Source organism: Apus apus, chromosome 3 (genome assembly GCF_020740795.1).
Source record: "Apus apus isolate bApuApu2 chromosome 3, bApuApu2.pri.cur, whole genome shotgun sequence".
Classification (NCBI taxonomy): domain Eukaryota; kingdom Metazoa; phylum Chordata; class Aves; order Apodiformes; family Apodidae; genus Apus; species Apus apus.
Genome location: NC_067284.1, coordinates 13,580,962 through 13,602,314, shown reverse-complemented (window position 1 = coordinate 13,602,314; position 21,353 = coordinate 13,580,962). Strand labels below are relative to the sequence as shown.

General features: G+C 44.0%; 1 protein-coding gene across 1 annotated transcript; it reads left to right on the top strand.

Annotated features, from left to right (window-relative positions):
• The first annotated feature begins 3,590 nt into the window (after window positions 1-3,590).
• Window positions 3,591-15,631, top strand: PRSS35 (serine protease 35). The gene is made up of 2 exons (XM_051613386.1): window positions 3,591-3,660; window positions 9,684-15,631. Exon 2 carries the CDS (start codon window positions 9,699-9,701, stop codon window positions 10,938-10,940), a length of 1,242 nt encoding a protein of 413 aa, XP_051469346.1. The 5' UTR covers window positions 3,591-3,660; window positions 9,684-9,698; the 3' UTR covers window positions 10,941-15,631.
• The last annotated feature ends 5,722 nt before the right edge of the window (window positions 15,632-21,353 follow it).

The window sequence follows — 21,353 nt, the reverse complement described above, 5'->3', positions numbered from 1 at the left end:
ATGTTTCTAAAGAATCAGCACTCTGAAATATATATTCCTCATAGCTTTTGTAAACAACACTTTGGGGAAATTTTTAATATGTTAATTATTTCTTTTTTTAAAATAATTTTTACAAATAATTATAAAAAATGTGTAATTTTATTATTGGGGAAAAAATAGTAATGAAACAGGATTCAAGAAAAAATTGTTTTAATTAATTTAAAAAAATAAATCTATGTTATGCTCATAAATGTACTCTAACTTTTCTAAAGCAATTTTTTACAATGTTTATTTACCTTGAAGAGCTTTTAGTGTCATCTGAGAAGAGTGTGAAGGCAGGAGTCAACTCTACTGTTATTAATCAGTCTTTTGGGTAAAAAAAGCAAGCACAAAATAAACCACCCAGCCCAGATTCCAAAAGTAGGAGCGAGTGGAGTGATGCAGCAGGAGCTGCACACTGATTCCATCACCTGGAGTTCAATAAACAGGAACAAACCTCTGCTACCCTGAGCTTCTGAAAGACATGAAACAAAATGTAGGACTAAGGGCTTGTAGGGATGAGAAGTTACAGTAACCATCTGCTATGCCCTTGCATTATTCAGCACATTCATAAACAATCTGGAAAAGGGATGAATAGTAAGGTCATAAAGTCTGATGAGGCTATGAAGTTATTTAGGTTAATAAAGATGAAACAACCCCAAAGATCTGCAGACAAGTTTATGAAAGGGAGTGACTGAGCCATAAAATGGCAGATGGTGTTCAATGTAGGTAAAAGCAAGGTGATACACAATGGGGCAAAATGGTCCTTAGTTCAGGTATTAAAAGACAGGCTCTGATCTGGTCATTACTTCTCAGGAGAGAGAGTCCAGGTGTTATGAAAATGACTTCATGGGAACATCATCCTGGCGCTCAACAGCTGCCAAAAATAAAAAATACTAGGAAGTGTTAAGAAATCAGTAGAGAACAAAATAAGTAGTATCTCTTTGCTGCCACAGAAACCTGTATTTTGCTTGCATCTTGTGTATAGGTAAGGAATCATAGAAACACTGGTTGAGAGGGACCTCTGCAGGTCACCCAGTCCAACCTTCCACTTAAAGCAGGACTATGGCCATCACTAGCAGTGGAGCTGTGGCTTTGTCTGAGTGTTGGAAACTACCAAGGATGGTGACTCCACAACCTGTCTGGGCAATTTGGTGCACTGTTGCATGCTCCTTTTGGTGAAGAAATTTTTCCGTCTAGTCTGAACCTCCCAAGCTGCAGTTGTTGCTACTCAACACAGCTGCCCAGTGCAAGTAGGTGTTGCTCCTTTCTACTTGCCACTGTCAAAAAGTGTTTGGCCACACCATCCTTCAGATGCTGTTCTGGTCGCTGCACATCAGCACTAACGGAAAAGAGGATCATCTTTCATGTAGAGCACAGCTAACTTAGCTAGAATCCTTCAGGGTGGGAGAGGGGCTACAGAGCATATGATAAAGAAATAATGAGCATCAAACAAAGCCAGCAGCCAGGTTGAAAACACCCAATATGAGGCAGGTTTTTGCACCACACATAGTTGACCTGTGGAAGTTGTTGGCACAGCAGGTTGTAGATGCTACAGGCCTGTCTATGTAGGTTTAAGGGAAGATGGGCAAGTGCCTAACAGAAATACAGTGAAGGTTACTAAGGGCATAGAACCTACATCTGCCTCAGAAAACCTCTGAGTTTGAAATATGGGTAGCAGGGAAAGTGCTGGAGGGGACTACTGCAAGACCTTGCCCTGTACTAATGCAATACCCTATGGGTCCAGCAAAGCCCTTGGTCTGACCCAGTATGGAAGCTCTTATGTTCAAGAAATTGCTTGTAAAATGTCATTACCTTACACTAGTTTTTGTCTTGCCTTGTTAATTAAACTGGAAATTCCTCAGCTCATTTTCTCAGGCACAAGAACAATTATTATTAAGTTGTACACACAAAACCCCAGCAAAAACAGAACTCCAAACAAAAGTTACATTTCGAAATCAACCTCAACCTTCTAAATGAAACTGCAGAGTGCAGTTGCTAGCCAAAGCCTTATTTCCGACCTATGTATATATTTGGTTCCACTAAACTTCCAAAGTTAAATCTTTTAAAGGAAGGATATGGCTACAATTAAGACAATGAAACAGCACTCTGGAGATCTCAGCCTGATCTTTAGCAATGCCACAAATTTCCTGCTGGCTCTTTCTCTTTAGGCAAGTGTGCTACACATACCAATCTCTGCTAGGGATGGAAGCTGAAGGAAAGTGGTCATGCCCCTGTAGTTCAGGGTATGCTCTAGTGGGCATGGTGGGTTTTTTTGTGGGTTGTGTGTTGGTAGTGGTTTTATGGGGTGGGTGGTTGTGGGGTTTGTTTTTTGTTTGTTTGGCTGGGTTGTGTTGTTCCCCTACCCCCTGGGGTGGATGCTTGGACTAGGTGATCTCAGAGGTCCTTTTCCAACCATGTTGATTCCTTCGTGCAAGGGGCTGACCAATGGAGCAGAGACCATCACCCAAAGCTTTCTGCCTTGGGAAAGGAGATGAAAGGGCAACTAAGGGAAGGCAGAAAGAGAGGGGCGAAGAGTGATGACAAAAGGGAGGCAATTCTCACCTGACCTCCGAGACCCTGAGGAGTGAGGCTGGAGAGTAGAAGGGTCTGAGAAGCAGAGCCGAGGGAGTCCCTGCCTCGAGCAGTGGAGCAGGAGAGTCCCTGAGGAGCACGGCAATCCCTGAGGAGCAGGGCTAAGAGAGTCCCTGAGGAGCAGGGCTAAGAGAGTCCCCGAGGAGCACGGCTCCCCTGAGGATCCCCGAGGAGCACGGCAGTCCCCGAGGAGCACGGCAGTCCCCGAGGAGCACGGCAGTCCCCGAGGCGCGGGGCCGGGCAGGCGGGAGGCGGGCAGGGAGGCGCGGGGGGCCGTGGGAAGCAGGAACGCCACTCCCCGCAGCCTCAAGCCCCATCCCGGCCCGAGGAGCCTTCTGTGCAGCCCGCAGCCGCTCCTCGCCTTCCCCAGGAGCCCCACGGCGGGTCAGGGCGGAGGGGCCCGCCTCGCTGCTACCGCCGCCCGGCAGCCCCGGCAGCCCCGGCAGCCCCGGCAGCCCCAGCAGCCCCGGCAGCCCCGGCAGCCCCGGCAGCCCCGGCAGCCCCGGCAGCCCCGGCAGCCCCGGCCGCGGGCAGGTGGCGCGGCGGGAAGGGTGCGGTTCCCTCCTCCCGTCATTCCCGCCGGGACCGGGTCCCTTCGTCGCGCCGCTTGTCTCCGCCTACCCACCCACCCCCCCCCCCCCGGCCCCCCAGCCTCTCCCGCCCCATCTCTGGAGAGTCACCCCGGCTCTCCGCCCGGAGCCCGGGACAAGCCTCTCCCGGGGCGATGCGTCTCCCCGCCCCGCGAGCAGAACCCCTGCTGCCCGTCCCCACCGAGGAGATATCGGGATCTGCCTCCGGTCCCCTCGGCCCTCCCCCTTTCGCCCTCCCGGCCTCCTCCCTCTCGCCTCCTTTTTCTTTTTCCTTTTTTTTTTTTTTTTTTTTTTTTTCCTTTTTCCATCCCCTCCCCCGCCTGGGAAGACCTGGCCGCTCCCCTCGCCCCGTCCTCAGTAGCCGCGGGCGCTGGAGGCGGGCGGGCTGGGAGCGGGGAGCCGGTGCCCCGGGGCTGTGGCCGCCTTCCCCTCCGTTCCTCCTGCTGCGGGGTGCCAGGTAGGAAAGAAACCCTTCCCGACGCCGAGGAGGCTGTCCCGGGAGACCTGGACGGGGCAGCGCCGGGTGGGCAGGCTGGGAGCTCCGGTTGAGGGCTGAGGGTGGTTGCCCGGGGACAGGGCAGCTCGGGTCCGGGGACCCGGCAGCCCCAGGTGACATCCGTCAGGTGATCTTTTATTTGTGCGGTGTCCTTCTTCCTACACGGGTCGTTTTAAAAAAAAAAAGAAAAAGATGAGGCGGAGCGATGTCAGTACCGTGAGCCTGGGAGTTGAAGGGTTTTGTATAAGGCTCCTGGCTCTTTAGCCTGATGGATGTATTTTTTGATAGGACTAAAATGTGACACGTTTCTTTGGTCCTTTTTTATTTTTTTTTCTTTTTAAATTTTACTTGAAGCTGGTTTCACAAGACGGCTAACGGGACGGAAGCAAGGGACGTATCTCTCTGGCTTCCAGGGGTTTGCCTCTCTGCTATGTCTTCTGCGGGGAGCAGGCAAGGAGCCTCTTCACCCTTCAAAACAACCTCTGCTTTAATTCTGATTCATCCCCTCAGTATTCGCGCTACCATCCCCGCGCTCTTGCTGAATTGACACTAATTTCATCCAGATTAGTCACTGCTGGAAGCAGGTTTATCTTAGAATTGGGGGGGGGGGGAGGAGTAAAAAGTCGTCCCAAGGTATTTATTTAATTTTCAGGCTCTGGAAAAAGGGAATTCCTTTGGATCAGACGAGGAAAAGCAGGGTCTGCCGCGGGAGGCAGGACCGAGGGGTGGCTGAAGAGCTGTAGAGTTGAAAGTTCCCTCTCCAAACCCTCCGCTTCTCCCGGGAAAACCCGGGGCTTTAACTTGCTAATGACTGGGAGCGGCCGGCAGCAGCGGAGCGGGCAGTGGAGACCCGCCCATCCCCATAAAGCAACCCCGTTCCCACTGGTCCTCCGGCTGATTCCCGGCCGATGCCCGCCCGTCCCCGTCCCGGGGGCCGCTGCCCGGGGCCGGCGGGGCTGGATCCCCGGTGCCGCTCAGTGTCGGCTCAGCGGCCGGGACGCAACCTCCCTCCTCTGCCCGGCCTGGAGGAGCGGGGAGAAGGGCCGGGTGGTGGGGAGGGTCGGGGGGCGCGGGGCTGCGGCGGGGCCAGCCCGGCTCCCGGGGGATGGCGACCGGAGGGTGAAGCGGGGACAGCCGCGGTGTCCGGCCTTACCACCGGCTGCCCTGGCCACCACCGGCTGCCCTGGCCACCGGCTGTCCGGGCCACCACTGTCTGTCCCGGCCACCACCGTCTGTCTGTCCCGGCCACCACCGTCTGTCCGGGCGCGCCACCCCGCGGCCGCGGCGGCGGGAGAGGGAAAACCCCCGTCCGAGGTGAAGTCCCCGTTTGTTCCCGTTGCCGTTCAACCCCCGCCCCTTTCTTATTTTTCTCGCCGGCGGGTGTGATTCCAGAAACGGACTGTCACGCCTGCCGTGTAAAATTTGTTCTTTTTATGCTTGCTGAAGCTGCTGAAATTCTGTAAGAACCAGGACTCGCCCTAAAGTCAGAGTGGAGGATGAAATCTATGCACCAACAGAGCGAGCAACACGCCAAGGAGCGAAGGGGGCAGTGGCAGATAAGGTCAGGGTAATGGTTTCTTCCAGGGAGTGTGAGATTTCCTAAGTTTGTTCTCTCTCTTGCTTTGTCCAACTGTGAATTCCAACTTTCAGGCCATTTCAAGAATAAGGCCAAAAAGCCAGCAAAGGAACCAGTTAGTATAGCAGCTTCTAGTATTTTATGGTCTGAAAATTGCATTTTAAGTTATGTAAGCTTAGTCTGACTCCTACAATAAGAAGGAAACCCCGAAGCAGAAGCTGCACTGAGCAGATCAAGATAAAATGCTGCCTAGGTACCTGGACACAACTTTGCTTCTGTCTGAGCTACACTGGCATGTCAGTTCACTCTGGGATAGACTGAAGAGAAACACATTCTAGTCCTGCTTGACTACAAGCTTTCCCCCTGGGCATTTGAGATGCATTCTGCTGGAGTAAGGTAGATGATACTAACAAAATATTTGAAGGATATACTGAAAAGTTAGGACAGGGTAGGTTTTGTCTTGTGAAGGCAGAAAGATTTTGTGTTGGAAGCAAGAATTGGGAAGAAGTGAAAATCCATTTAATTACATACATACACCTGGCAGCTGGAATGCCACCAAACAGGGAGTCTTCACCATTGTCATCTGGATTTGGAAACTGGAGGCACAATTTCAATATATTCATGGAGCTGAGGATCTCTCTCTCTCTCACTGTATAGTTTCCATCTTCTGTTTTCTCTGAAGCAATTCATCCTACCATAAAGACAGAGCTGGATCAAGGCTTCTAATTACTGTAAGCCAACCCAAAATTTGCATGCAAAAAGGAAAGGAGAGGGCAGAGCAGCCCGGAGTTTGGAGGAAGAGTGGAGAACAGCATGGCAGAAAGCATGAGTAAGATGCTGAGGGTTTATTCTTGCATCCAGCTTGTAGCCTTCTCAGGGCCTTTCCTCCTTCCTCTAGAGGTTGTATTCTCTCTCCCCTTCTGTCACCCTGCAAAGGTGTCTGTGCAGCTGTCTACACACTTCCATCGCCATGGTCTGACAAGGGTAACCCTCTGTGTTCCCCCCTCACCAGCAACCTGTGCTGGGCCATGGCAAAGGCTGACTTGGCCCACACTTGAAGCTGACCTTGCTTAAATGACAGATAATCAGGTTAGTGAACAGAGCTTGAGTGTATGGCTGTAAATGACACTGCTGCCTAGTAATACCACTGCTCTTGTCTGAAATGAGAATTACCTTTTTCATCAAGTTCCTTGGCTTGACTTCTTCCAGTTCTACTGAAGTGTAATTAGTTCATTACAAGCAACAAGTGGTTCATTATAAATGATGAAAATCTTGGCTTCCAAGACTGCCTTTGTAAGCAGTGAGCACTTGAGTACAGTATTTCAAATGGGAGGCTTCAATGCATCTATTGAGGGTTTTCTGGTTTTTTTCTCTTTTAAGACTGACAGAAGAGAGCCATAATACTCCACCCCTTTCCTTGTAGAAAGTCTCTCTTTATAAAGCAAAGCTACTTATGGGTGCAGCTGGGAAGACTTCAGCCATTGCAATGAAATGACATCAACCTCTAAGTCTTTCTCTATGAACTAGCAGCTAGTGAATGAAGCTAGTGAACTTTCATTATGGAATTATGAAATACTGAATAGCCAGATCCCAAGGAAGGACTGGAAAAGGGATTACTCTAGGAAAAAACATGCTCAAGCCTGACAGAAGAGCTGGGTTTCTTAATACCTTGTATCTGTTCAACAGCTATATTAGAGCAAAACAAGTCAAAACCAGCATTTCCACATTAATATCACATTGTTTATCATCTGACTATGCTAGTTTATGATAGGCTGAAAATAAAGAAAAGGATATGCTTCCTCATACAACATGGACTTAAGCTGTGAACTTCCTTGATGCAGAATATTGTGGACACAAAATTCTATATGCATTAAAGGAAAGACTGGGAAACTATGGAAGAGAAATCCACTGAGGTTTCCTCATTCTACAGAAACTACATCTGGTTTTAAGACCATGAGGTGCAACTGCTTGTAAGCTGTTATGAGGGAGGAGGGACACACATGGTTGCTCTATTCTTGTGCTCTGCCTTAGATGCTCCACATTTGGCCAGTGTCAGAAACAAGATTTTAGGCAAGGTGGACCTTTGGTCATGCAAGGGAAGCTATTATTATGGTCTTATGTTAGTATTTCTTTATTTTGACACTTCATCATTAATCCATAGATATATACAATTATAATTCCTCTTGAGCAATAACAAAACAAAACAAAAAAAAAACTTTGAAGGTAACTTTGTGTATAAAAAGTAGTGTTGAAATGTGTACATTTCTACTATATCAATAACCTAGACTGATATGGTGAACTGGTGTCTTGCTGCAAAATCTTGCTCTTGGGATGACATTGCTCTGCTTTCAAAGCCTTCAGATATCTTTAAGGATGACTGCATACACCCCAGAGCTTAGACCTATGAGTCAACTGTAATCTCCAGATGTCTTCTGAAAGTCTACACATCTTCTCCAAAACCTGAGTTAGCTGCTTTAATGCCAGGATGGGTATCTTTATACTGAATTGCAAAATGTATATCAGAGTAAGTAAACTCTGGGTCAAAGTTCATGTTCCATGAAGGCAAAGGTGAAAAGCATAAAAAATCATGCTAAAACAAAACCACCCTCTGAATTTGGCATCAGGAGCAACAAGCTGTGTTTGAACAGTAGTGCTTAGTTAACTGAAAGTTGTAATTGCTCCCTCTTATAGACAAAGAACTATGTCTATATGGTGAAGATTCCTCAGAATTATATAGGAATGATCGATCCATTACACAACATTTAAAGTGATCATACCACTTCTTTTTCTATGTTGTACACTCACGACTCTTTTTTTTCCTGCTAGATCTTTAGCTAGCTAGTAACCAGACTGTCTCTCTGGGTAGCAGCACTCATTCTAAACTAAGCTCAAGAAAAGGAAAGTGGTTATCTTTGCCTTGTTTTACACTGCCATTACAGTGTAAACCAGAGAGCTTAACCACATACATGTCCTTGAGTTCCTTGCCTTTCAAAGTTTAATCATAGGCCCCTTCTTTCTGAATAGCTGAGGTTTCCATGTCATTGGAATGAAGGGTAAGAGAACAGAATGCAGCCTTCCCTATGGCAGCAGCCAGTAGGTGGTTAATGCCACTGACATCACTGTTCCCAAAGGAGAAAAATGGTCTTTTCATTAATGTTTTGAGCTCAGAATCAAGGCATCTTGGTTCAGTTTCTGGCTCTGACACAAACTTCTAACAATTTTACATTCTTTCTGCATATTCCCCATCACCTAGATGGGAATAATAATTTTTGTCTTTCCCATCACCTAGATGGGGTCCATTACCCCATCTAGGTGGGACCTTTTCACATGTGACCATAAGGCACAGGAAACAGTTCCTGCAGTCTTTGTGGGATCCTGCAGGAAAAAGCCATGTGATGGGTCCACAGATTTGTCCCTCCTACTTGGCTGGGCTTTCCTGTGTGTATATAACCTCCTCTCAACCAGTAACCTTCTACTTTCCTCACTCATCTGCCCCTTCCAACCATGGATTTTGAAATTCCCTGGCACCCTGAGAGACGTTCACCCATGCATAGGAAACAAATGAGGTTTTGGAGGCCATGGCACACAGGGACATACAACACAGGATCTGCCAGAGGCCCATGCCTTTCAGAGCAGCAGAAGCTGAAAGCATTTAAAATGGGACTTGCTACATAGTTTAGGTGCCCAAATTGCTCCATCTGTCACTTTCAGACAAAATAAGCTTCAAAAGGTGAAAGGAGATCTTCCTAAACTGGTTCCTTGGGAGACCAGTTAGCAAAGTGCCGTTTTCCATAGCAGGCAGATTCACAGGTCTTAGCTGGGTGGGTAATGCAGAACTATTTGAGACTTTAAGGCCCCTTAAAGCTGCTATTTTTTGGCTGTTACAAAAACAGAGCTCAATTGGTCTGGTTTCCTAAGGGTTCCTAAGTCTCACGAGTGTCATCTATCTGTCCACCTCTGCCTAGATCCCAACTTTTGAATGCGACCTTTGAATACATTAGTGGTTTCCAACCATGTTCTACCTACAACCTGTAGCTATAGAGAAGAGAAACAGAATCCTAAGCCATAATTGCATTCCTACAGGATAAATGAAAACCGGGCACCGTACAGAGTGCAATGACTCCGGCTACTGCCTCACTGAGGGAAAAGCAGGTAAAACTCAGCTGTTTCCACCTTCCAAGTAGCTCAGCATGGATGCTGGCTGACTTATATATGTTCATCTTGCTAGAGATCCTGGAAACGCCAGAGGGAATTCAGGGAACATCTGAGACATTTCTATTTTGAGCAGAGCATTACATTCTGTTCCACTGATGTCAGTGTTAATATTTCATTAATTATACCTTGAAGATACTAACATAACTGTGTGTATTACAAATGTGTATTTTCAAATCTCTTTTTCTTGTTTTAGAAAAAAATAGACAAAATGGAGCACGTGTTACTGCTATTCGTATTTTTCATACCTATGTTGAGTCTCACTAATGGAACAGAAACAGAACAAGATTTTACTTGGCACTTAAAGAAGATTCCCCAGATTGTGAGCGAAAGAACTTTCTCCCTTGACAGACCTAAATTTGAAGCAAAAACCAAATTAGAGCTGAACAGTGTATGTGGAATTGAATGTCAAAGAAAATTGCCGGTGCCAAGCTTGTCTGACTTGAAGGACCTCTTATCCTATGAGACCATTTTTGAAAATGGCACACGAACCCTGACTGAAGTCAGTGTCCTCGGACCAGTGCTTGACCCAGTGGGAAACACAACCACGCACAGGTCTTTGAGAAGGAAGAGGCAGATTTATGGAACAGACAGTAGGTTCAGCATCTACGACAAGCGGTTTATGACCAACTTTCCGTTCAACACGGCTGTGAAGATCTCCACGGGCTGCAGTGGTGTTCTCATTTCCCCCAAGCACGTGCTAACAGCTGCCCACTGTCTGCACGATGGCAAGGATTATGTTAAGGGCAGCAAAAGGCTGAGGGTGGGCCTGATGAAGACAAAATCCAGAGGTGGTGGCAGGAAACGCAAAGGTGCTAAAAGAAGTAGGAGAGAAATTTCTGCTGCCAAGGACTATCCCGAAGTTGCTACAGAACCAAGGCGCCGATCCAAAGGTGGGAGAAAGCAGAGGAGGAGATCTGGAAGGAAGCAGGATACCTCAGATGGCATGCCCTCCTTCCAGTGGACCAGGGTGAAGAGTAGCCACATCCCAAAAGGCTGGTTTAAGGGTGTCTCTGAGGATATTGCCCTGGATTATGATTATGCTGTTCTTGAGCTCAAGCGTCCCCACAAAAGGAAATACATGGAGCTGGGCATCAGCCCAACAATCAAAATGATGCCTAGAAGCATGATCCACTTCTCAGGGTTTGACAATGATCGATCTGGGCAGCTGGTCTACAGATTTTGTAGCATTTCTGATGAGTCCAATGATCTCTTTTATCAATACTGTGATGCTGAGCCCGGCTCCACTGGATCTGGTGTCTATCTCCGTCTTAAGGAGCCAAACAAAAAGCAGTGGAAACGCAAGATCATCGCTGTGTACTCAGGCCATCAGTGGGTGGATGTCAATGGTGAACAGCAGGATTACAATGTAGCAGTAAGAATTACTCCTCTCAAATACGCCCAGATCTGCTTCTGGCTGCATGGGAATGATGGGAATTGCTCACAAGGCTGAGAAAACTGACCCTGAGTCACTTAGCACCCGTATTACCATAGAGTGGAAGTAACTGCAGCAGTTACTGGAAGAACATCACGTCAGGATGTTTTTTAACTCAAAGCTCACAAGCAATGTTATGGTGACTTGAGGAATGTTGAATTGCTGGGGAATGGGTAGGTAGAATTGTCAAACAAAGTGTTTCTAACCACGATGAGCCCTAGAGATGCACTTAAAATACCAAACTATATTTGTGTTTGCAATTGTGATAAGTTCAAATCAGTCACGTCAGAAAAAAATTACTACATCCGTTTCTAATTTTTTTTTCTCCCCCAAGGGAATGATTGAAATGTCTCAAAGTGGTATTTTTAAACAGTATCTATTTTTCCAATGGTTTTGCTTTTCTCAGGGTTCTGTTCTAACTCTTCAAATACAAGTTGTGCATCCGGCACATTACTGTGTGTGTGCAGAATGATGCAGAGAACTGCATGAGACCAAGACATTATTTTGGCATTCTCTAAAGACTACAGCTCCATGTTGAGAAGCTGCAGTCTAGTTCATGCTTGTTAGTTTGGAAAACTTACTCCTCTGGTTGTTGCAAGAACAGTTCCATGGAAATCCCAAATTTCTGCAGCTGAGGGTTAGACCTTAAAGAGAAGTTTCACTTTGTTGTTCAGTAAAACCAGCAAAAAGAAATTAATGAACATGAAGTTTCCACATTTGGAATAATAATAAACATCAGGACATAATTTAATGTCTTTAAAACTTCTTTAAGAAGCTAGAGAAGTCTTAAACACATGCATTTGCATTCCAGTTATATTTGGAGAGCTGTAGGTTTAGTTACTAGTCAAACATTTAGTCTTACCATTGGGAAAAGTCACTGGCTTCTGAAGTGGCTCCTTGACAATCATCAGAGCTTCACAGATGATAGGTTTTTTTGGGTGCTAACCATTTTTGCAGTTTTTATCAATTACTTTTATATGAGCTCAGCTTCATAGCTAGGATAGTATGGCTTAGACTGGGAGTTGGGAAGCAATTTTTTGTTTGGCTTTATATGGTTTTGCAAAATGAGTATTTCTAATCATGTCATATTCATGCTCCACCTCAACAAGAGTTACAAGGTTAAACTAAGAAATTCGCCCAACTAAATTATACCACCTTCTGAATGGTAGAACTGTCCTGGACATTGTAACAGATATCGTGTTAGGTAGCAGCAGTAGTTAACAAATAATTTGGTTCAACGTATTTGCTGAACCATATATTTAATGAAAACACAAAGTGAGCTTGACTTTTGCAAACCTTTAAACACAAATCACCTTTTTATAAATTGTTGATTGCTACACAAGTCTGCATCTTCTATTTTTTATCAAGATTTTGAAGCTCACTGAATTGTTATGGTGCTATGTTAATCTAATAACATAAAATTATTCTGTGTATTTCTGACCATATCCTTTGGGTTTCAATACTTTTAAGATTAGTCATCACCACAATATTTAATTTTTTTGATCTTAAGTTTATGCTCACCAAAATACATTTTCTTCCTCTGCAGGAGAAAACAATATAACAAGATTTTAAAATGCTGTTTGCTGGTATCTTTAAAATATGCTTGTAATGTCTTTTTATGAAATTAGGTATTTTTTAATAATCCACTTTTTTGTTGATTATTGAAGTGTAAAACCTGACACTTCAAATGTGTGAGCAACTTTCTTTTTCATAGTATTGCCAAATCACAAAAATGTAAGACTTGCTTCCATAGCATAATTAACAATATTTCATTAGTTGGAAGAGATACCACTTTAAAAGAAACTATTCCTTTTAACATCAGCCTTTCCAGGGAACACTTCATTTTTCTTTCTTTTTTTAAATTCATTTTGTGTGATTGTTTGCAGAAAACTGATAATAATTTTTAAAATGTAGAAATTAATGTCTAAGATTTTAAGGTTAATTATTTTTTATTGTTGTTAACACCTCTTTTAAAATGTATGGCTTTGCTGACAGTAATTTTAAATCACCTCAGTCCAATACTTAATACTCTTGCTTTATGCTACGGGCCTACAATATTATTTAGTCAGTTTTGTAATGTTTTTCTTAAATGCCTTTTTCCATAGCTACTGGGACAAATAAGGTATCACATCATTAATCCAACACAAATCAATCTAGGTCTGTTGATTTTGTTACAATTATTCTCATTGTTGATTTGGGTCCAAAACAGATCAAGATAAGGCGGCTTTATAAATTCCTTGTTCTGGGGAGTCTTATTTCAGTGTACCCCTTAGGAGCATAAATACAATCTGTTTCTTTATTAGTCTGGGAATCAGGGACAAGGTAAGAATGAAAAAATGTCTGTCCATCTTTCAGATAATCATCTGCTATAAATACCTCAGCCACAACCTGCAGTTCTCATACTGGGCTGATAACAAATGTTTATCCTCAGAGGATCAATATTAGACCCTCAGTGCCTCTTTTTATGATACTAAGAGATTAAGGAGGCTGCCCAGAGCAGCATAAAAATTTATCAGCACTAGTTATATTCAAGGCTCTGTGTCTGAGTGCACATACAAAATGTGCACATGCAAATATACAGGCTTGTAGACCATGTGCCATTTTGACTGGGTCAGCACCTACAGACAAGGGAATGCAGGCACAAGAAGACATGGACAAAATGTTATTCCTGGTGTGTCTGTATGCCAGGCAACATTTCAGCCTGCCACTTGGCCTAGTAGAGAAGGAAATGCTTTATGTAGGCATCGTGACTGCTTACTGCAGAGCCTTCTGAAATAGGTCATAGATCGAGTACTTACACACCACCCAGGAGGTCAACACAGAGCTCTTGGCACCAGCCACTGCAAATGGGACAAGAATTTCTGAGCCATGATCATCTCAGATTTCCTTAAAAAAAATGCAGTTAGTATCTATTTCTCAAAGAGAAAACACAAGGAGGGCATGTTCTCAGTAGCTCAGATCTGCTGTCATTTAGGACACCAGCATCAAGGCTGAGTTTCCAGCCCAGAAGGGGACTGAGCCCTTGTGATCTTTCCCCAAAGCAGTTTTCTCTCTTTCAAGGATTGGGCTGTACATCACCAGTACTAATGCTTTTTCATACGAGTTGCTGTAGTAGATCTTTTTCTTTCCTGGTTTTTGGAAAAAACAAACCCAGTCAAATCCCTTTTCTGCCAGGGCACTACTGGCAATTTGTTTAGTTATCAAGTAATACTTTTTTTCCTGAGCCAAAGATAAACCTCATACACTAACTCTTACCACACCCAGAGCGTCTTCAGCAAGGTATTTGTGGATGTGTTTAATCTGGGGCTCTGAGACATACAATTTTCACATTTGCAATAGAAAAAAACTAAGCCTAAGTTTGCAGTATCTTAACAAAAGGAAACCACAATTATTTCTGTTACATGAGGTAGAGAATACCCAATGCTTTAAAAATTACGTAAAGAAACTTCTTGACTCAGTTTATAGGTTATTTTGCAGATTTGTGAGTCTTTATGGAGTCCAAATCAGCACAGAATATGGCTTAAATAAGAAAACAATTCATCTACATGTGGAGGAGAGAAGCAGTTGGGGAGTTCTTCCTGTTCTGCTGATAAGGGGTGACCTGGCAGCAAACAGCAGTTAATACAGAAAGAGGGAGCAAGAGAAGTAGGTGGTGTAGGAGACCAGAAGGACTGAGGTAGTGTCCAAGGGAGAAAGAAAGTGAGAAAAGTAGCAGATTAAATGGGTGCAGTGTAGCAGAGGAACCTATTGTAAGAAAGAGCAGGCAGCTGGTAAAGGCCTAACAGTACAAATTAGGATGTAAAAATGACAAGTTGCATGAACAATCTCCATTTGCTGTTAAAGATGAGGCTGTTCTTCCCAGCCAACAGGACCAAGGAAAGGGCTGTGAGAGGGCTCAGGTTCTGTCAGGGATCACTAGCAGGGAGGGGGTTTTGACCCTGATCTACAGTCCCTGTCCAAAGTTGCAGGTATTGCACTTATGATCATTTAGGGTCCTTGGAGAGCAACAGATCCCTGTCCTGGCAAAAGGCTTAGTAGTGTGAACCTCACAGCACACCTGGTCACTGAGAGTGTAGTCAGGAAAGGGAGTTTCTTTCACTTGAAAGTTTCTCAAACCTGCCATTTTGTTGGGAAAAAGCCAAAACAAAACAAAAACACCCACAACAAACAAAAAGTCTCAAACTTACAGTTAAATGTTGGCTTCATTTTTTGGGTGTACCTACAGATTCTAGCCAGTAATTTCTTTTTTTTTTTTTTTCCAAATACCCTCTCTTTGTGGTTGGTATCTTTGTAGAAATTTAATTAACTGCTTCTAATTTAAAACCACAGAATATTGCAGATCCTTCCATCTACAAATTCCAGGATGAAAGAATGAATGGGGAAACAAAATAAAGAATATTGCTAAATAGAAAGCTAAAAATTGCACACTAATCTCAAAGGATTTGGGACCATATCTGAGTCCCTGTTGCACCAGCCTTTTGCTCTGAGTCTGACCTAGCATTTAGGTTAAAAACCTCCAGAGGTAGCTTTGATGGTTTTTTAGTGTTCTTGACTTTTTTAAGACTAACAGCAAACTTTAAAAAATGGGGTTTTGTAATATTCTTAATTACACAAAACCACAACTCATTTGGGAAACTAAATGGAAACCTTTGCTATGTTAAGATATTATACAATGCACTTGCTATGTCAATAAATATTTTCTACTGGTTTTCTTTTCCTCTGTCATGATGTAGTTTGTTAGTTGTGGTAGTGTTACACAAACTCCATCCTGAAAATGCTTGTAACAGTTTATCAGTGAATCATCTGGGATAATATTAATGTCCCCTTAAATTTGTTGTGGGAAAAAAACCCATGCTCTCTGCTCCAGTCTTAAAGATAATTATTCCATGAGCAAATTTGATGAGTAAAAAAAAATTGGTTCAGCAAGAAAATGACTCACAGACTATGCCACAAGTTATTAATTCTGAAATAAGTAATTAGTTCTGTTTCTGCTATTAGCTATTGTTGTATTTTTTACCCCAGAGAGATGTTGAACCAGGCTACATTAGAAGTCCATAAAATATTATAATCTTGGTTCTCAGCATTATCTTAACTCTGTGCCCTTGAAACTAGTGCTGACAGTAAAAAGAGATTTTTGGCAAGGACAAGAGCTGCTGGAAATACTTAATGGAGAGTTCAGAAATTATTGCAGCAGCTATTAACAGTGTGTCTGATACAAGCAATATTTAACAGGGGTCTGGCAAGGGCTTCCCTGCCAGGTCTGATGGTCCTCACACAGGGGAGGAGTAAGGGCCACAGGGGAACAAATAGTATCCACAGCTTTGTCACCTGGACCAAAGTCCGTTTGGGGCTGGTAACAGGATCTAAGTCTTTTCATTGCTGGAGTCTAGTTTTTGCCACCTTTTGGAAGAATGTCTTGGTGTCTGAGAAATGTTTCTCAGTGCCTATTGGGGGAACACAAAAAGAGATCCAGGGGTGACAGTTATGTCCTCTAGAGGCCACTTCCAGGCCACTGGCAGGGATATGGCTGCTCCAGTGGAAGATACAGTTGAAGATATGGTGTGGGTCTCACATTCCCATGGGCTTGAACTGGCATCCTATCCAAACATTTATTCAACTCTAAAATGTTCTGATATGTTCAGATATCTGTCCAGTTCCTTGTGTGGGTATTTTGCTGTCATACTTCCAGTTCCCATCATCTTTAACAGGTGCTCAAAAGGCCTTCACCAAGTAACACCAACTCAAATCCAACAACGAAGCGGCATCTTATGCTGGTTATTATGCAGGTTTCCTGATGAATTCTTCATTCACCTACTTAGAAGAGGTCTCTAAGCCTTGATAATGGCTTGCCCCTCAGCTGTTATTGCTAAGAAAAATAAATCAGATATACTGGAAAAGCTACACAAATATTTTACAAAGATTGTGCCTCTTGGCAATTCTCTATGCACCAGTTATTGCAGTTGCTATGGCTCTTCTTCCCATGTGAAAGAGTTTGAAAACATTGGACGAAATCAAGTTGGGCTGATTTTCAGACAACTTACTCAGCTGCCCTTTGGCTGCAGTTGCAGCATTTTCCCACCCCTCCACTCCAGTTTAATTTCCAAATTTATGGCTTAAATGCTGGTTTCAGTGTTGCCTAATCAAAGATGAAAGCAGCCAGGAGACAGCACATGGTGAAGGACCCTTTCTGGCCACACCTTCTGTGGGCATTTTGAAGCAGGGCAGGCCCCAGAGGAAGAAGAGGCCAAGAGAAGGCCAAGGTGAAGATCATGATCAGCAGCAAAAAAGCACAGTGCTGTACTGCATGGAAGAAAACATTATTTCTGTTTTTACTAAAGTGAAAGGCAACCCCAGTTTTTACATTCCTTTGCCTTCTCTGGAATTATTAACTCATCAGCTAAATATCATTGGCTCTTGTACAGGAGTGAACCAACCCACGCAGTGGCGGGGATACAACAAGCCCTCAAATGCCAGCAGGAGATTCCCCTCCCAACACACACACAAAAGGAAAATTCTAAGTTAACCCCAAGAGGGTTTACTAATAATAAAAAGGAAGAAAAAAAATGTTTTAAAGCAATCTGTAAGACAAGCACTCTATTTTTATTTAAGCAAAATAAGGATATTTTAAAAAAATAGGTGTGCATAAAGGCAACAGAGACTCCATAGAAGTGTGGCAGATGGTTTTTTCTTCCATGCTTGTCTGTGCAGGATGTGGATGTTCCAGAGCTGCAGTGAGTAGCATGGCAAAAGATCAACCAGTTGCTGGTTGGCTGTCCCATCATTTCCCCACAGGGACAGGCATTTATTGTGCTACCAAACTCTCACTGCTTATAGTGAGATTGGGCTCAGACCTGGTCTTCTTAATGGTGGAAATGAAGAGAGGCTCCCAGGCACATGGTCACTCACATTTTAGGTTTCTATACGTTTTGCTGTATGTGTCCATGGAAGATGTATGGAGTCATTTTTAATAATGATGGTTTGAAACAATAAGCATATTATATTTACTTGTTACAGAGTGTTATACACTAGGCATTTATGATCTGGAAACAAATCAAAAAGAACTTTCTTTAGAAATAAATAAAAAGGAAGCCAATACTCAAAAGGGAAAGTAGCTTTGACAGTGTTCAATTTAGATATGATACTTTATTACTTGTAAATTAGCCTGTTGCAACAGTCATCGGTGATCAAGTGATGTTCCTTATATGACTGATGTGCTTGAGTCCTTCACTACTTACTGATTTTTTTCCTGACCAGTTGGTACTAAATAAAATCAGGCATATGTGCAGTGGCCAATGTGAAGTTAGTTTTCCATACTGTGAAAACATGTCCACAAGCTTAAAAAATAATACTAATACAGCTGTCACTAGTGGTATTTTATTACCTTTAAACTGGTAGAGAATGATGTTTATGGAGTAATGGCTTTGGAAGCAGTTTTTGCTCAGTTATTTTGATTACAAATCTGTGGTACACCACAGGCACACACAATAGAAGGGGCAGCTTTAAACTTGCCTGCAGCTCGAAGGCTCCTCAGAGCTTGCATTAGCCACCTCCAGCTTTAAGCATAAAAGAAATGCCACATGGTATTTGTGTATTTCTTCTCAGTTCAGCCTCCACCTTTGCATCCTTCACATTAACATAAGCTTTGCCCCCACTCTGTGCTCTCCCCATTTATCATCAGGATAATGAAGCACCTTTTCTTGATTTTCTTTTGCATATTGGGAAGTTTACATACAGGCCACTTCTGAACTTGCTGATGTGCTTTTTTTTTCACTTTGATCGTATCCCCAGGAATTGCTTTTCATGCCTTTATCTTACAGCAAACATTTTTTTACAGTGGGGAAAAGTCCTGCCTCTCCCTGCTCCAGTATGAACTTGATGCTGCTGCTCCTCCCCACCAGGACGGTGGGGAAACCTGCCTCAGTCCCATGAGCAACAAACTTCATCAATTCCCTGTTCACTTCTGGGTGCTGCTTCAGAGAGCTTTTCTTAGTCTTCAAACGGCTTTACATCAAGTATGCACACAGCTGAGGGATGAGGGTGACTGGGGAACAACCAGTCCCTCGCTCTGCTGCAGACCTTGGAGGAAATGCAGCTGGGGCAGCCCGAACCCCCTCTGCCCAGTAACCCTGCAACTGATGTACAAGCTCAGATGTCACTTTATCCTGTGAATCTTGTGCTGTGCCTCTCCCACCACACACAGCAGACTCTTACACCCTATCCCATCCCATCCCCACTCAAGGAAAGGAAGCTCCTTGACTGAGCAGCCAGGAGCTGCACTGGAGGGGCTCCCTGTAGGGCTCGCTTCAGCTTCCCTTGCTTCAGCTTCTCCTTCAGCACCTCAGTTGACCAGAGCATCTTCATCATCACACTGTGCCCATGCTTCTGCAGAATCCTGGAGTGCTGCTAGTTTCCCTCTCTGTACTTCAACTATTTTTAATGCACTCTGTGTACCTTCATCTCATGCTTCCCTGCCCATCTTGGGTTCTCTCAGATGCTAATTCACTTGATTAATTTCTTTAATTGTTCCTGCTTTGGGGTGTCACCTGATTTTCTACTTAAACACTAAACACCTCTAATAAATTAAATAAATAATGCACAATATAGCCCTGGTGCTACTACAGGGGGGAACTTGGCTTTCTGTCCAAGAGAAACCATGTCAAAGGGCTATTAAGGTAACAACTGCAAACAGAGAACTAAAGGCAAAATCACAGCAAGCAAACCAGTGTTCATGGCTCCAAACCAAGGCATCAAAGCTGGAGCCAGTCTTGGGAAATGCTTTCACAAGCTCTGAGTCAATGTACACACAGGCTGCCAGCTGAAGGAGTGATCTTGTGATCCTGATCTTGAAGGAGTCTTCTTCTGATGGGCTGCCCTGACAGCTCCTCCAGCCACAATTGCTGACTGAGGGAGGGGTCACAGCCTCTGGACCCCAGTGGCAAGCACAGGGTTTAATCTCCTAGACACATATTAATCTCCATGGGAAGCTTTATTTAATTTCACTGATTTAACTGACTGTGAAACAAATTTTACACCATTAATCAGATTACACTAATTGGGCTGTAAACGACTCCCATAACCTCACAAGATCCACTGGAATTACAGTTTCTAGTGGAAAAGTGAATGATCCCTGGCAGAGATGTTGGCTGTGCAGGAGCCACACCCGCTCTGCACCTGGAGAAATTCGGTAGGGACCTTCTTGGTAGCCAGCTGAGGGTGAGGTTCATCATACCAGTTGTTTAAGCCTGCTGCCAAGGTAGTCTCATTGCAGCAGAACAGGCTTCTAGGGATAATCCAAGAACTACACCTGGAAAAGAAAAGCTATACCTGCAGCATTGCTCTATGTACCATTTGGGACAGAGGAAGCCGCAGCTCTACAGAAGGGGAGAACCCTTCACATTCTACTATGCGCAGGGAAGAGCACCTGCCTTCCTTCCCCTCACCTCAAAACTATGAAACAGCATAAATTTTAAACCCTGCAAATACTGGAAAGAACTTAGGAAACTCTATCCCTGTATCATATCATCATATCCCTGTACCAGCCCTTTTTCTTTTGATGTGCAAGGTGGAGCCCGGGCTGTAAGTGCAGCCTGTGCACTGAGCCCATGCTGGCCCTCGTGTGCTCATCTCCTGCCACATCACTCAGAACCTTCATGGAAAGCCAAAATTACACAGTCCTGGGACAGAGGGGTGCAGCCATGTACTTTGTCAGGCCACAAAACAGCTTTTCTTTTCTTTTTTTTTTTTTTATTTGGCAAAGGCTAAGCTTCAAGGCAAGTATTTTTAGACATATAAAATGTCACATTTCTAGATCTAGAAGCCAGCTCCCTCCTCCTAATTTGAAAGCAAACTTTTTGTAATTTTTCAGACTGGCAATGTCACTGGGGAACCAAGTATACTCTGGTAGACACGTAATAAAGATACAGCTCAGAGATACAAGACTGGTGGGAAACAAGGTTACCTATGAAGCAGATGATTGCTAAAATAACTGCAAGGTTCACAGCCATTCTTAAAAGATTACTTGATAAGGTGTTTTTTTCTACTACCTATTGATTGCATTTGCATGGAAAGAAATTTTTCAAGCAATTAGGGTTGTTGTTTTTTTTGGTGGAGTTCGATTTGTTCTGTTTTTATTTTAGTGGGATGCCAATGTCACTCTCCTCTCAGCAGAGGGCTTTTCAGGAAGTCTCACCAATTGCAGAACTAGGGGTTCAGCAGGTTGTGCTACATGCCCTGGGACAATCCAAAGGCTTTAGGTTCCATTGGTGATGATGATCAACCACCTACTGATGAGAAAGTCTTTTGACAGATATTTAAACATCATCCAGATGGTATGGCCATCAAAACACATGCAATTTTCCATGACAGCAGAGCAGTTCAGACCTGTGTCATGGCCAAATTACAGCTGGTAGCTGCATTCTGCCTCTGCCCGTC